General features: G+C 36.9%; 1 protein-coding gene across 1 annotated transcript in view; it reads right to left on the bottom strand.

Annotated features, from left to right (window-relative positions):
• DENND1B (DENN/MADD domain containing 1B) overlaps window positions 1-16,135 on the bottom strand; it is a gene marked incomplete at its 5' end in the record, with an annotated part of 253,597 nt that overhangs the window by 110,089 nt on the left and 127,373 nt on the right. The window contains one exon of the mRNA XM_008579612.1: window positions 2,344-2,444. Coding sequence (XP_008577834.1) covers window positions 2,344-2,444 — 101 coding nt within the window. The remainder of the gene's footprint in view (window positions 1-2,343; window positions 2,445-16,135) is intronic.

The following is a 16,135-nucleotide window of genomic DNA, read 5'->3' on the forward strand; positions in this document are numbered from 1 at the left end:
GGCCACGGGATCACAACCCTCGGTGTTGCTCCCGCCCCTCGCTCAGCCAGTGAGCGGCCGGTCCGTATGTGGGATCCGAACCCTCGGCGGGAGCACCACCGCGCTTCCCAAGCGGCACACTACAGCAGTGCGCCACCGGGCCGGCCCCCGAACCCTCGGCGGGAGCACCACCGCGCTTCCCAAGCGGCGCACTACAGCAGTGCGCCACCGGGCCAGCCTCCAGTGAGCGGCCGGTCCGTATGTGGGATCCGAACCCTCGGCGGGAGCACCACCGCGCTTCCCAAGCGGCACACTACAGCAGTGCGCCACCGGGCCGGCCCTAGATGGCTATTTCTTTAAAAATAGTTTATTATACTGCCCAGTTCCTATGATAGAAGCTGACCTAAAGGTTCAAGTTCTAGATAACTCCTTGTTTGAGTATCACTGTTCTACACTCTGGAACAGGGAGGTATCTGGCATGGAGATTGTTAGAACTCATCCTAAAGGCTATTCCAGACATTAGAAACTGGAAAGAAAGTTCCAGGAATTGAAATATGGAACAAGCTTCCTTCATTACAGTGGAAGCAGCAGAAAAAGAAGGATTTAATGGCAAGGATAGAAAGTATCAGAAAGAAATCTCTGGAAAGAATTAGTACAGAATTGCTTGTGTCATAGAACAATTTCTAAATAACATTTCAGAAAGTCTTAAATGTGTTAGTTCACTACAGAGAATTGAACTTAAAGGCGTGTTACCTCTTAAGAGGTAAAAATATTTTAATAGAAAAAATAAGATGGCACTAACATTATATACGAAAAAATATAATTCTAAACCTCATAATTTGAAGTGTTAGTTATTAAACCACTAACTTGACATATATTTTTAAGTCATATATCAATATATTTTCAAATAGTTTTGTAAAAAATATTTTTAAAATAAATAAGTTGTAATTGCTGACCACTATGTACAAAGATCAATTGCACGTGTCATAATGAATAAATTGCAGTCCCTGCCTTAAGGAGAGAGTATTTAAAATACCATACTCAAAATATTGCAGGTATGTTGGTCAAAGAAAAACTCTACAATGAGTGGCAAAGAGCCTACTTATAGATCTAGCTTGACTCTTGGACTTGTGTGTGTTGACACTTCACAATCTAATTAAACTGCATTCCTACAGTCTCCTGCCAAACCTTTCTCCTTTCTAGTTCTCACAGGGCAGAATAGTAGTGGTAGGTCACTGGGCACCTACATTCTCAGCATTATCAGTACTAATTATGTTACCATGCTGTGGAAACATACAACATATTAGTGTAATCAATATCCAGCCACGTACATCTGCAGTCATTACACACTTGTTCTGAAGGTGGTTAGTCATAAAAACTTAATAGAAAACCTCTATGTATGAACTCAAATCATTTCAATCCTTAAATACCTTAGATGATATGCCTTTCCTGAAAGAAGTTAAATAAATACATTGATTCTAAAAAAACTTTGTATTTTTTTTAATAACATTAGCTGTGATATAAATGAACACATTAAGGTCAAAATTATTTCCTTCTGTGTGTGTATATGTGCACATGCATGGTTTAGAGGAAAAATCCCTTCAAATTTCTTAAGAATTAAGTTATGCCTGCAGAAGATGCTCATGTAATAAAGATAACATTTTGCCCCCACAGTCCTGAGAAAGGTCCCACAGCTGCAGTTTAGGAGTCTGATCTTTGTCTAGCCTCTGCATAAGAATGTACACTCTTCTGGAGGAGAAAAAAAGGGGGTTGTAGAGGCCAAGTTGAATTCAGATTGGGTGGGACCATTGGGAGATGTTTCTAATGGCCAGGAAACTCTTCAGAATTATCCCCAACACCTTTCAACACTGCTTTTCATAGTGGCTGAAGTCTGAGACTTTGACTTAAACCAGAAATTCTAGAATTCTTGTATTAGAGGCAACTCCTTTATTGGTATTTGGTGTGTGTTGTGCTACTGAGGAAAGAGGGGTAAAGAAAAGTATGTCCTCAGGTAAAGGTAACTGAACTGTGTCCTGACAGAGACAACATGGTTTCTGGCTGACTTGTCAGACAAACTAAGATTGTATTTGTTTCTATTTATGCATTTAGTTATCCGAATGACTACAGAAAAAACTCAAAAAATCTAAGGAATTTTATGTTTGCCAAATATAAATGTTGGCTACCTTTGTAAAATAAACTACTCTCTCCTTCATAAAAGCATTATTTAGTACTTATTACTAATCTATAGCTCAAGTTTCTGTGATTTCTTTTGTACATACACCAAGTTCACCTAATCTACAAATAAATGGACTTTTTCTAATCATGAAACTTGTTTTTCAAGGAGTCTGGCAAAAACCAGCTTACCAGCAGTAGTCCAGCAGGTGTGGGGGAAGCACTGGGATGTATATGTGCTGCCAGTGCATTGGGTAGAGCAGAGCAGCTGATCCATGGAGACAGGCAGTTAACTGAAATGCGTAAGAGAATAACAATATAAGTAGTTGCTGCCGACCTTCCCAACAAAAAGGTATGTTCAAGGTATCAAAGACGAATGATAGTCATAAAATAATTTACGTAATGACATAACTCACATTGTCTTTACCAATTCTACATGCAAAAAGGCGTATCTCAGAGGCCCCTCTAAAAAATATATAAAGAGCAAAGTAGCTTCTTGGGAATCATATTTTGATAGTTATAACCAGCTCAAAATATAGGGTTTGTGGTCAACACTTAGAACACAAATATAAGTAAAACTGAACAATTAGGTTAGCATCTTAGAAAAAATTGTAGGAAATTACGATTGGTGCAGCACAGTTTGCACATCACTCAGATTAATATAACACGATTAAATATGGAAAGAAAGAGAGGCTGAAAGCTCCTGAGGGATATCATTAGGGCAAATTGCCAAAGAATGAAACATGAACTAGTCAGGAGAGTCTGGAAGCTGCAATAATACCAGGGGACTTGAACGTTCGACAGTTGGAGCTTCAGTAATGTGTGAACTGCAGGGTACGGTATCAAGAGACCCTGTTCACTGACACATAGAATGTCACTATTGACCAGCAAACTGCCCGAGCTTGACAGCTGTACTACTGGAAGCCAAGTATATCATAATTTCATATTTAAACTATTCATTCCAGATTAACATTTTGTTTCCTAGCTTTATATCACAACAGCTGCAATTACATTGTTGCTATTTTAAAGGTATTGCTATTTTAATTGTTTTGTTTTGGCAAGCAGTTAATTAAACATTTTTTAATGCTTAACAAAAGGATATCATTTTTTTTCCTTCCTCCTCCTGACTCTCATCAGAATTCTTTCTTTTTTTCTATTTTAACTTATAATTTTGTTAAGTGTAGTCATTTTTCAGTGTTTAAATAATTAAACAGCATTCTTCATCATGGTAAAGTTTTGCTGTAGTCTGTATTTCAAGAATACAAACTAATTCATTTTATTCAACTTGAAATCTGAATTAAAAAAAAAACTATCTGAAAATGAACTAGACATTCTACAAACCATTATCTCTACTTTATCATTATACAAAAAAAAAAATACACATGGTAATCACAATTAAGTTAAAAGAGCAGACATACACAAAGGAATCCAAATCTTATTATAGCAACATTTTTCTATGTTTAAGTGCAAAACAGTTACACTAAATAAAAAATCAATTAAAATAATCTGATCTGAACCAAAAACATAAAAATCTTCATTGAAAATATACTAATATTTGCCATATGTATTATATTTTTTTCCAGTCAGATTTTTTTTATCAAATTTATATGGCAAGCATATAAATTTTGATTCCACTTGGAATGTTATCAATCAAGGGTTTTAGTACCTCACATTTACAAGATTTAATAGTTATCACAGTATTCCTTAAATAGATACTATTTTTAAAATTCCTTAATTAGAGCATATAACATGCCACTAGGAGGCATTCAAATACTTCTACTGAACAATTACAGACCATGGATTTATTTATGGTGCAACCTTGAACTAGAGGGAAATGAAAATGGGGTTGATCTAATTCATTGTGTCAAATTCTCCAAGAGCTTTCAACTACTCCCTGGTTGTAAATTTGGAGTCTTTAAAGCTATATTAACTCTTTCTATCCCTTCAGGGTAATGTGATGGGCTAAAAGAGCTTATGTAGCTTTGAAAGGCAGCTAATTAATCAATTTCTCCATCTGCACACAGATGACTTTTAAAACAGCTCATTTAAAATCTTTTAAAAAGTGGGAGGGGGGCGCTGGTGGCAGGGAAGTGTTCCTTTTTTATTACTAAGAAAATAACAGTATAGCAAGAAGAAAAATACATTCTCAAAATGAGAAATTATATTGAGGGTGACTTATTTCACTGGGCATACCCTGAGTCCAAAATACTCTACTAAATGCCATGTATATACTTTTCCTACCACTTTACTGACCATTCTTAATGAAGTTCAATTATTTGCTAACAAGGCACGATATTATCTGATGAACTGGATTGGCTTCTTAGAGAATGGTTCCTGTGATCATAAGCAGAGTCACAAAATTTCCACAATGGCCAGCATCTGGCAGAGGGTCATCCCTGCTAATCAAGATCTACCAAGAAAGAAGGAAGATCTACAGGACTTGGCAACTTTTTGCATATGAGGGATAGGTGACAGGGAGAGGTAAAGACATATGACAAGCCCTCCCCAACCCTAGTTACTGGCCTAAGCAACCAGAATGAATTATTAAAAGTAATATAGTAAACGTATCAGGTTTAGGTGGAACTATAAGAGATTTGCTTTTGCAAATATGGATTCTGTTAACTGTGAGACATCCAACTGAATATTTCTCAAGAGGGCTGATGTATATGAAAGAAGATTCCCCACATCCACCCAGTAGCACGCAAAGAACTATGTGATTAAAAAAAGAAAGAGAGAAAACACTATTTCAGCATATACTATATAGAGAAGACAGCAATGTTGAAAGTAAAGAAAAATATAATTTTAAAAATTTACTAGGAAATTAAACACATTTATATACATAAGTTGTATAAAATTATAACAATTAAGTATATCACAGCCACAAAGTTAGGGCTCTGCCACTAACAAGTTGTGTAACCTCTGGTACATCTGCTGATATAACCAGGTCTCAGTTTCCTAATCTTTAAAATAAGAAGTGTATATATCAGATGGTCTATAAGCACTGTCTCTCATAGATCAAACATTCTTTAGTCTTAGATCAATTCAATTCTAGCTTTTTATATTCTTAGTAATGGAGATTATTTTTTTCCATGCAGGTGGTTAACAGAATATTTTAACTTGACTGTAATTCAGATCTGCCTTCAAAATATATCTAAAGATCATCTCAAATGCTTTAATGTACATTAGGTAACTGTGCAATTGAAAATATTTTAATAAATTATTTGCTGAATTCAACAAAATTTTTGAGTGCCTGCTATGAGGGGACTTTAAAAAGATCATGGAAAAATAGAATGAAAAAATAAAAATAAAAATAAAAACTTTATTTCTCAACATAAGCTCCATTAAGTTCAAGACACTTTCATAAGCAATGACACCAGCCATTTAATCCATCCCTAGAGGGTCCACTGAGGGTCCACTGAACCACGTCGATGAGGTTAGCTTTGGCTAACTTTCTCAAATCACTCTCATCATAAGCAGATGTTATCATTCTTTGGCCCTCCAGAAAGTCAGCAAGCAAAATGCCTTGAGCACCCCAAACCGCTGCCATAACCCTTGCTCTTGACTGGCCCGTTTTCACTTTGACTGGACCACTTCCACCTCTTGGTGGCCAAGGCTCCAACTGTGCTTTGTCTTTAGGTTTGTACTAGTAAAACCATACTTCCTGTCCCATTGCGATTCTTTGAAGAAATGCTTCAGGATGTCGATCCTACTTGCTTAAAATTTTCGTTGAAAGCTGTGCCCTTTGCTGCAGCTGATCTGGGTGCAACGGTTTTGGCGCCCATCAAGCAGAAATGTTGCTCAGCTTGAGTTTTTCCGTCAGATTTGTGTAAGCTAAAGCAGTTGGGATGTCCAAGGCATTGGCTATTGATTCTGCTGTTAATTGCTGGTCCTCTCTGATTAGGACACAAACAAAATTGTTACCTTACAATTTGATGTGGATGGTCTGTTGCTGTGGGCTTCATTTTCAACATTGTCTCACCCCTTCTGAAAACAAATTATCCATTTGTAAACTACAAATTTCTTTGGGCCACTGTCCCCATAAACTCTGTGTAAAGCATCAGTGATTACACCATTCTTCTGCTTAAGCTTCACATGTTTGTTCTTGCTTCAATTTTAGCAGAATTCATGTTGCTTTCATATGGACTCTTTCAAACTGCTGTCTTACCCTTCTTTGTGCCTCAAACTAGATCCTGTTCAGACGTGTTATAACAGGTTAGTATGAGTTTATTTGGGTGCAAAAAAATTTTGCAATGCATGCACAGTTTTTTCATAATATGCATTTTCCATGAACTTTTTGAAGACTCCCTAATATGTTCTATATAAATCCCTGCCAGGCAACAGGGACACAAAACTGGACAGAACAAAGTCCCTGTTTTCATGAAGCTTACATGTTAGTTGGGAAGGCAAATAATAAACAAGTAAAATATATATTATGTCAGTTAGACATGAGTTCTATGAAGAAGCCTAAAGCAGGGTCAGGAGAGAGAGAGTGATGGGGGAGCTATTTTAGATTACAGAAGGACTCTGACGTGGCGTCAGCTGAACTGAGACCAAACTGAAGTGAGAGAGCAAACGACTGTGGATTTGAAGAGAAGAACATTCCAGCGGATAAAACGAGGCATTCGGAAGTCCTGAGGTGGGAACACGCTTGGCATGTCCACAGCACGATGGGGGGCCAGTGACAGTAGCCTGGAAGAAGCGGCAGGATGGCAGGAGGGAGCTCAGCCACGATGGACGGTCTTCTAGGAACGGCTGACTCTAAATTTTATTCTGGTAGAGATTTTTCCATATGTCTGAAAAGAGTACTAATTGTCACAACAAATTATTTACCTGGAACATTTTGACAACCATGCAAGTTAAGAGAAAATAAAGTACGTATTTTAGAACTCTGGTTTGTGGTGCAAAGTACTACAAAGAATGAGAACAATTCAGAACATTTTGACAACCATGCAAGTTAAGAGAAAATAAAGTACGTATTTTAGAACTCTGGTTTATGGTGCAAAGTACTACAAAGAATGAGAACAATTCAGGGCCGGCCTGGTGGCGCACTGCTACAGTGCGCCGCTTGAGAGCGCGGCGGCCCTCCCGCCGAGGGTTCGGATCCCACATACAGACCGGTTCCCACTCACTGGCTGAGCGAGGTGTGGGCGCAGTGCTGAGGGTTGCGATCTGTTGCCGGACACGAAAAAAGACAAAAAAGGAAAAAAAAAAAAAAGAATGAGAATGATTTAATAAGCCAAGTAAGAAGAAGGATCTCACTACTTTAGAAAACTGATTAGAAACTATACTTTAGAGTTATTTATGAACCTTTAAGCTTAAAGGGAAATAAAATATCATATAGTCTTTCCTTGGGCTTCAATTACCCAACATTATACGTCTGTTTAGTGACAGGGCTAGGACTCCATGACGTTTTTCTAATATTCGGTCAGTTGCTTCTTACTACTAGTGTTGTCCTTCATGAAAGCAGAGAAAAGGGTGAGGGAAAGAATTTCCGTGTTTCAATTAAAACATACCTCTGGCATTATACCCTGGAAACTGGAGAAATAATACACTGTTATAATTTTCAGAGGGAAATAAGTTTATGAAATAAAGGTTTAAGAAAAAAATTCCGTATCTTTAAGTGGCCTATGAATATTTAAAATGCACATATATTTTCATAAAGCGTACTCAATATAATGAACAGTTACAGTTCCAAAAGGTTGACTAATGCAAAATATAAACACTGGGAATCTTTATTTCGTACAGACTCCAATTATAAAATAAGCATATATGGGAACCATGTGAAGAGACAAGTGGGACCTATGAAATCAGACAAAGAAACTTGACAATGAAGGACAGCAATGGTGTCTGAGTCATAGAAAAAAAGACACTTGGAACTTCCAGCCCCAGGTCACCAGGTCTAATATAGATGCTGCTATTGATAACGATAATAATAATGGCAAATGTTTACATAGTGCCACTATGTGTAAGAAAGGCACAGTTAATGAGTACGTTAAATACTCAGATGTAATCCTCACAACAATCTTATGAAGTACAAATTAGTATCATTATTCCCATTTACAGTTAGGACACTGGCACAAAGTTAAGCCAATCGCCCATGATCACACAGCTTGAAAGCAGCAAAGCCAGGTGTTTTAGTCTGTTTCTGTTGCTTACAACAAAATACCTGACACTGGGTGATTTATAAAGAAAAACAAAATTTATTGCTTATAGTTTCTGAGGCTGGGAAGTCCAAAGTCCAGGGAACACATCTGGTGAGAGCCTTGGTGGTGGTGACAGTGACGGCAGAGTTTCACATTGTAAAAATGGTGGAGCAGCGAGAGAGACTGATCCTACTCTCTGTTCTTTTAAAGCCCTCAGAACCACGCCCCTGACAACCATTATTAATCCACTCACTACTGCACGGTCCTACAATCCATCACTTCTTCAAGACTCCACCGTTCAATTACCATAACAGGATTTCCCACACTCTTAACAGTCACAGTAGGGACCAAGTTTCTAACACATAAAACTAGGGTAACACAATTCAAGCTTCAGTGAATTTTGGGGGGACAAAATTCAATCCACTACACCAGGATATGAACTGAGGCACCAGAATACTGTAACCACTATTTTAAATTGCCTTGTGATATGCAATGATCTAAAATTCCCATCATTATAAGGCTTTGAATAACATCTACGGACTGAAAATATACTAATTATGTAATAGAGAATGCATCTTTGGACTGAACAGTCAAGTGAACAAGAACAGCTGAACTCTGTATAAAAAACTTAGGACTCTATGATAGACTGAGCACCAATTTACAAAACTTTCCTCAGGCATCACAGTCTGCAACTTCAGCAGGAAACCAAAGAATTCTCTCTCTTAGAAAATGCTAAAAGGATATGATCACTGATAAAAATTCTACAAGCCATCATCTTAACCTGCATCTGCAAATACACCTAATCTGAAAATAAACCAAAGATCTCCTCCTTTGTGACTTAAAAATCTGATTTGTCCCTTGTTCTTAAACTATATTTATTAAAGGAAATCAGCCTGTTAATGAAACTAAGCAGTGTTTGAAGCAAGTAAATTGGCATGTACTTTAAAGAGAAAAAAACACATTTATCAGGTTCCCATGGAGACAGCAGAAAAACGATCCTTCTAGTATAATCACCACAATGAAAACCAGCATACCTTATAGGTAAAGATCTCCTACTGACACATTGCTAGTTCTATTACTCTAGTCACTGCATCGCCTCGCCAGACTGTGCCTCATTCTCATGCAGAAATCCTACTCACTTCAGCTAGACTTCTATATGAGTTACTGAGGGGCACACTTATATCCCCTAAGATTTAAGTCTTATTTCCCCTAAAGATATATATACTTATGCATAAAATCCAAAAAGTTTACATTAGAGACAGCTAGACTTCTATATGAGTTACTGAGGGGCACACTTATATCCCCTAAGATTTAAGTCTTATATCCGCTAAAGATATATATACTTATGCATAAAATCCAAAAAGTTTACATTAGAGATTCCATATGATTTTTAACTGAGTCAATACTTAATTCATAAATTAAAGCACTATAAACAATTACAAGTACACTAAGTAAACTGCTGCAGATGGGAATGTGATAAATTCCTCCTGAAATGAAAAAAATTTAGTGGATGCCATAAAGAAAACATCTGTTTAAATATAATCACATTGAAAAGTTTAGGCCCAAAATGATAGCAACAGGGTATTTGAAAACTACAGTTATCCTAATTATAAAATATTCTCACTCAGCAAAACCCTAATATTCAAATTAAGTGATAGTTATAAGGAAATATTTGGAGAAATACCAATTTTACACAAAGAAAAAAGACAGTATTTGGCTGTAAATTTTTTTTCTTTAATAGAATTTTTTTTAGGGCAGTTTTAAGTTCATAGCAACTGAACAGAAAGTACAGAGATTTCCCATATACCTCCTACCCCCACACGTGTACAGCATTATCAACATCCCCCACCAGAGTGGCACATTGTGACAACTGATGAACCTACACTGACACATCATTATTGCCCAAGTCGACAGTTGACATTAGTTCACTCTTGTTGTACACTGTATGCATATAGACAAACTTGTATTAGTATATATCCACCACTACAGAATCATAAAAGTCCTCTGTGAAATGCTCAGATGTAAACCTAACAATGTACAAGATCTATACAAAGAAAACTACAAAACTTTGATGAAAAAATCAAAGAATTAGAAAAAAGCACAGATATTCCATGTTTGTGGATGGGAAGACAATATTGTCAAGATGTCAGTTCTTGCCAACTGAATCTATAGATTCAATGCAATCTGAATCAAAATCCCAGTAAGTTATTTTGTGGATATCAATAAGCTGATTCTAAAGTTTATACAGAGAGTCAAAAGACTCAGAGCAGCCAATACAATTTTGAAGAAGAACAAAGTTGGAGAACTGACACTAACTGACTTCAAACCTTACTATAAAGTTACAGTAATCAGGAGAACGTGATATTGGAGAAAAAACAGACAAATATATCAATAAAACAGAACAGATAGCTCAGAAATAGACCCACATAAATATAATCAACTGATCTTTGACAAAGAAGCAAAGGTAATACAACGGAGAAAAGATAGTGTTTCAACAAATGGTGCTGGAACAACTGGACATCCACATGCCAAAAAAATAAGTCTGAACACAAACTTCATATCCTTCATAAAAATTTACTCAAAATGGATCACAGACCTAAATGCAAAAGGCAAAACTATAAAACTCCTACAAGATGACATAGGAGAAAATCTACAAGACCTAGGGTTTGGCAATGACTTTTTAGATATGACAGCAAAGGCACGAGCCATGAAAGAGACAATTGATAAGCTGGACTTCATTAAAATTAACAACTTCTGTAAAACATGCTGTAAAGAGAATAAAAGGAGAAGCCACAAACTGGGAGAAAATATTTGCAAAAGACATATCTGATAAAGAACTGTTATCTAAACCATTCCAAGAATTGTTAAATTTCAACAATAAGAAAACAACAGAATTATAAAAGGGACTAAGACCTTAACAGGTACCTCACCAAAGAAGATATACAGATGACAAATAAGCATATGAAAAGATGGTCCAAATCATATTCATTAGGGAACTGCGAATTAAAACAATGAGATTACCACCAGACTCCTATTAGAATGACCAAAACCCAGAACACTGACAACACCAAATGCTGGTGAGGATGTGGAGCAGCAGCAACTCTCATTCATTTCTGGTAGGAATCCAAAATGGTGCTACCACTTTGGAAGACAGTTTGGTGGTTTCTTATAAACTAAATTTTTTTTTTCTTTTTTAATGCCTTTTATACTAAAATATTATTTTGTATTTCATTCTCTTCCTTTATTCTATTAGGATGGTGTCTAAGTTTGTTCTGGCTGCTATAACAAAATATTTTAGACATGGTAACTTACAAATAATAGAAATTTATTTCTCCCAATTCTAGAGACTAGAAATCCATGATCAAGGACCCAATGAATTCAGTGTCCAGTTAGGGCTTATTCTCTGCTCCACAGATGGCACCCTGTTACTGCATCCTCACATGGCAGAAGGGGGCAAACAGCTCCCTTGTAACCCATTTGTAAGGTCACTAATCCCATTCATGAAGGGGCTCTGCCTTCATGACTTAATAACCTCCCAAAGGCCCCATCTCTTAATACAACCACACTGGCAATTAAATTTCAGCACAAGAATAGGGGTAGGGGGAGCGAGGGCGGGGCACACATTCAGACCTTAGTAGACGGTAAATTCTGATACTTCATCACTCTCTTCCTAGCCACATGAATCTAAGTTTCTCTTGCTTGCTTGCTTCCTTCATGTATTTATTCCTTCATTCATTTCATAGAATGAGGCCAGGTTGAACCAACTGCCCAAGATCACACAACTAGTAAGTGAGGCACCAAACAAGTACTAGGCATTATTATTGGGGCTGGGGATATAGTAATGAACAAAACAGACAAAAATCTCTGTCCTCAAGGAACTTACATTCTAGCTACCTTCCACATTCCACCATCACTGTCATACTGACCTCTTTCTGACACTTTGGATTTCTGTAGCTGTCACATTACACATAAATGCCAATGCCTTCAAATGCACTTCCTCCCCTACATGTCCTTTAACTATTACTAAATTTACTGCTTTCTAGTTCTCACTCTCAAAGTCAACTCAAAAGCAGTTTTGCTTTTCCTGGAGAAGGCCTATCTACTTTCAAAATTAAGGAGTCTAACATTACAACATTCCTCAAATCTATCTATCTATCTTCTCACCTCACAAACATCTAGATTCTACATTCTAGAGACTATAAGTCAGGACTATAGACTATGAGTGAGGATATTCATATGGATTATACAAAAATTACATAACTTGGCCCGGTCTGTATGTGGGATCCGAACCCTCGGCGGGAGCGCCACCGCGCTTCCCAAGCGGCACACTGTAGCAGTGCGCCACCGGGCCGGCCCATAACTACATTTAATAACTAGAAAGAACCCTAGAGATCATGCATGTTCAATTTCTTCATTTTTTAGATCAGAAACTTCAAGGTAAAAGAAATTAATTGGCTTATATGAAGGCAGCTGGTCTACTGATTTAGTAGTTAGGACTGAGACATAAATCTCTAATTTTAGAAGATATTAACAATATAATCACGCTACTACCATATTTACAGACAATATTTCAAATAACCAATAAATAAAATCCAATTGACTGAAGGTACTCACTAACAATCAGTCATATTTGAAAACCATAATTTAAAATATCCCTCACCAGGAACAAAACAAAACTGAGCACAAACCACTAGCAACTGAAAAAGATACGATTAGAATGGCAGAGCAATCACAAAGGAACTTCTACACCTTCATAAGTGAGTTAATAAACCTAACCATTGGTAAATCATGTAATTAAATGAGAATGAATAATTACACATATACATATTTTAACATTAAAAGTATATATAATAACCTTCCCTTATACATATTTACCATACAAATGTGTATATTTAGCATGTATATCATATATATCTGAATATATACATCTATATATAAACACAGTCATGTGCCACATAAAGACATTTCAGTCAACGATGGACCACATATACAATGGTGGTCCTGCAAGATTACAATGGCTGTATTACATAGCTCAGGTGTATTGAAGGCTATAGCACCTAGGTTTGTGCAAAAACATTCTATCACGTTTGCACAACGATGAAATCACCTAACAACGCATTTCTCAGAACATATCCCTGTTGTTAAGGGTTGCATGACCGTGTGTGTGTGTGTGTGTGTGTGTGTGTGTGTGTGTGTGTGTGTGTGTGTGTGTGTGTGTGTGTGTGTGTGTGTGTGTGTGTGTGTGTGTGTGTGTGTGTGTGTGTGTGTGTGTGTGTGTGTGTGTGTGTGTGTGTGTGTGTGTGTGTGTGTGTGTGTGTGTGTGTGTGTGTGTGTGTGTGTGTGTGTGTGTGTGCAGGAACCAGAAAAGAAATGATTAGGGAGGTAGAATTTATAAGTGGGAAAGACTGATGAGAGGAAAGGGCCATTCACCAAACTAGCCCTATATAGTATGAGAAGGATAACATGGAGGAAAGATGGTGAGTTTGATTTTGGATGTTGAGTGACATATCCACAATCAGTTAAATTGCAACATACAATCTAGGAAGCTTACCAGAAGAGAAAAACTTGCCAACTGCAAAAGGAAAAAAAATTGTAGTATGTAAGAATACATAAATATAGAAGGAACATTTTCAAATAGACACTGTGCCCCCAACAGTAGCTTTACTAAAGAAGCAGAAAAAAATACATATAATTTTTCTTATATTTAACGTTGATAACTAATGGCAAAAAAATGAGTCATTCTACATAGAAAATACTGCAGTAACCGGAAATAATCATGTTCATTTTTGTTGCGATCAGAGTTTTGTAGGAACAAAGCTTATAGAACCTAGAAGAATAACCCCTCATATAATTCCAAAATGGTTACATTAAAAATTCTGCTTTGTGAATTAAAAGCCAATTGTTTACTTTTAAAAGACAAATGGACTAAACCAAAAGGCAGAAATATGTGTTTATTTCCAGGAAAAACAGAGCTCCTAGAACAAGAGTTGGAAGATACAGACACCTCTAATTTTCCTGTTCTGTCTTAGAAGTTTCCTCCAAATAATCTCCACACACCCCTTCCAACCAAGTGTTTCACGACGATCTCCATAGTCTCATTTCCACACTTCAGTCACATTCACTGAAAATACAACGTTCAGAACAGCAGTATACATGCCAAGTAATACAGTGGTAAGTAGAATTATTATCTACAATTTCAGCTGGCATAATTCATTGCTGTGGGCTTTGGGAAGAATTAAAAATCTAAAACTTTTTCCTAGAAGATCTTTTCCTGAGAGGTCCTGATAACAATTTTTAACTGTACCACTCTGCTGCAACTTTAAAAACACAAGGGGCAAAAATACACTTCAATAACCTCAACTAGGAAGTAGTCCTGTGTAATCTTTGTTCTCTCACCAACTGTTCAATTCCTAATCTCCAGAAAGATCTCTGTGCTTCAGGTTTCAGATTAAATGATGGTACAGGTGGCACCAGTAAGAGACAAATCAAGAATATGTATAATCCAGATGGAGAGGTTAAAATCCTCTGGACTCCCCCCTTCAGTCTAACTAAACCTATAAAGTCTACATTTTAATAGCTGATTTTCTGGGGATCACAAGATTTCTTTTTGCATATGCCCTTGATGGAATTAATGAGAGAGGGATAGAAAAGCATATGCTTAAATGCCTCAGGGCGATTATAACAAAGGAAGAAATTACAGTTTATTAACACAATTCCAGAACTCACAGCATATTGCTTGCTCTAAATAGTCCAGAAATAACATGCACTACACAATCAAATCTGTGTAGCTAATGTGCTTACAGACTTTAGAAGGTGATATTTACTAACTAAATATTGGTCAAAATAGTGGCTAACATTTAGACATCTGCTTTAAAAAGAAGCATCCCTTCCTCCGGCTTCTGCAGGCCACAAAGATGCACTCTAGTTAACACACTACTGACAGGATGACGAGAAAGCTCCTGTCAGATGCTGGCCAACCGTGTGTTGGAGACAAAATACAAAGCCCCAGCTGACTAGTTAGAGAAAGNTCCAGAAATAACATGCACTACACAATCAAATCTGTGTAGCTAATGTGCTTACAGACTTTAGAAGGTGATATTTACTAACTAAATATTGGTCAAAATAGTGGCTAACATTTAGACATCTGCTTTAAAAAGAAGCATCCCTTCCTCCGGCTTCTGCAGGCCACAAAGATGCACTCTAGTTAACACACTACTGACAGGATGACGAGAAAGCTCCTGTCAGATGCTGGCCAACCGGGTGTTGGAGACAAAATACAAAGCCCCAGCTGACTAGTTAGAGAAAGTCTGCTGGGGTACAATTGCAGAGGCATATGACAAGGCTTCATGCCTGACTGATTTGAGAACCGATGACATGGCTTTAAACAGCAATCCTCCCTACCTGTGGTCACAAAACAGCAATAAGTCAACTGATACACCCTTGTAATATCATGATTTATTCCTTTGCTTTGGATACATGAGACTCTGATATGATGTTCTGCTAGTCTACCAAGATTCACTTGGGGCTTAAACATCTAGGACCTGCCTACAGCATGCATAAAATCAATGTTATTTTTCAGGATTACCAGAAACCTTACCATGTATATTTGAAAATATATAAACCAACAGAATAAAATAAAGCTGATTATGTCCCAATTCATTGAATTCAAACATGTAAAAATATAATAATAAGTCCTAACACACACCACACTTTAATATATGAAGAAAAACTCATTAAAAATTTTAAAACAACAACATTTTTGATATTTCTTGCTTACATACCCTAAAACTAAATTTTTAAAGTTTATCTTTTAAAGGCTACGAATTACAATTTTTAACTAC

This window comes from Galeopterus variegatus, unplaced genomic scaffold, assembly GCF_000696425.1.
Source record: "Galeopterus variegatus unplaced genomic scaffold, G_variegatus-3.0.2 Scaffold1923, whole genome shotgun sequence".
Taxonomy (NCBI): domain Eukaryota; kingdom Metazoa; phylum Chordata; class Mammalia; order Dermoptera; family Cynocephalidae; genus Galeopterus; species Galeopterus variegatus.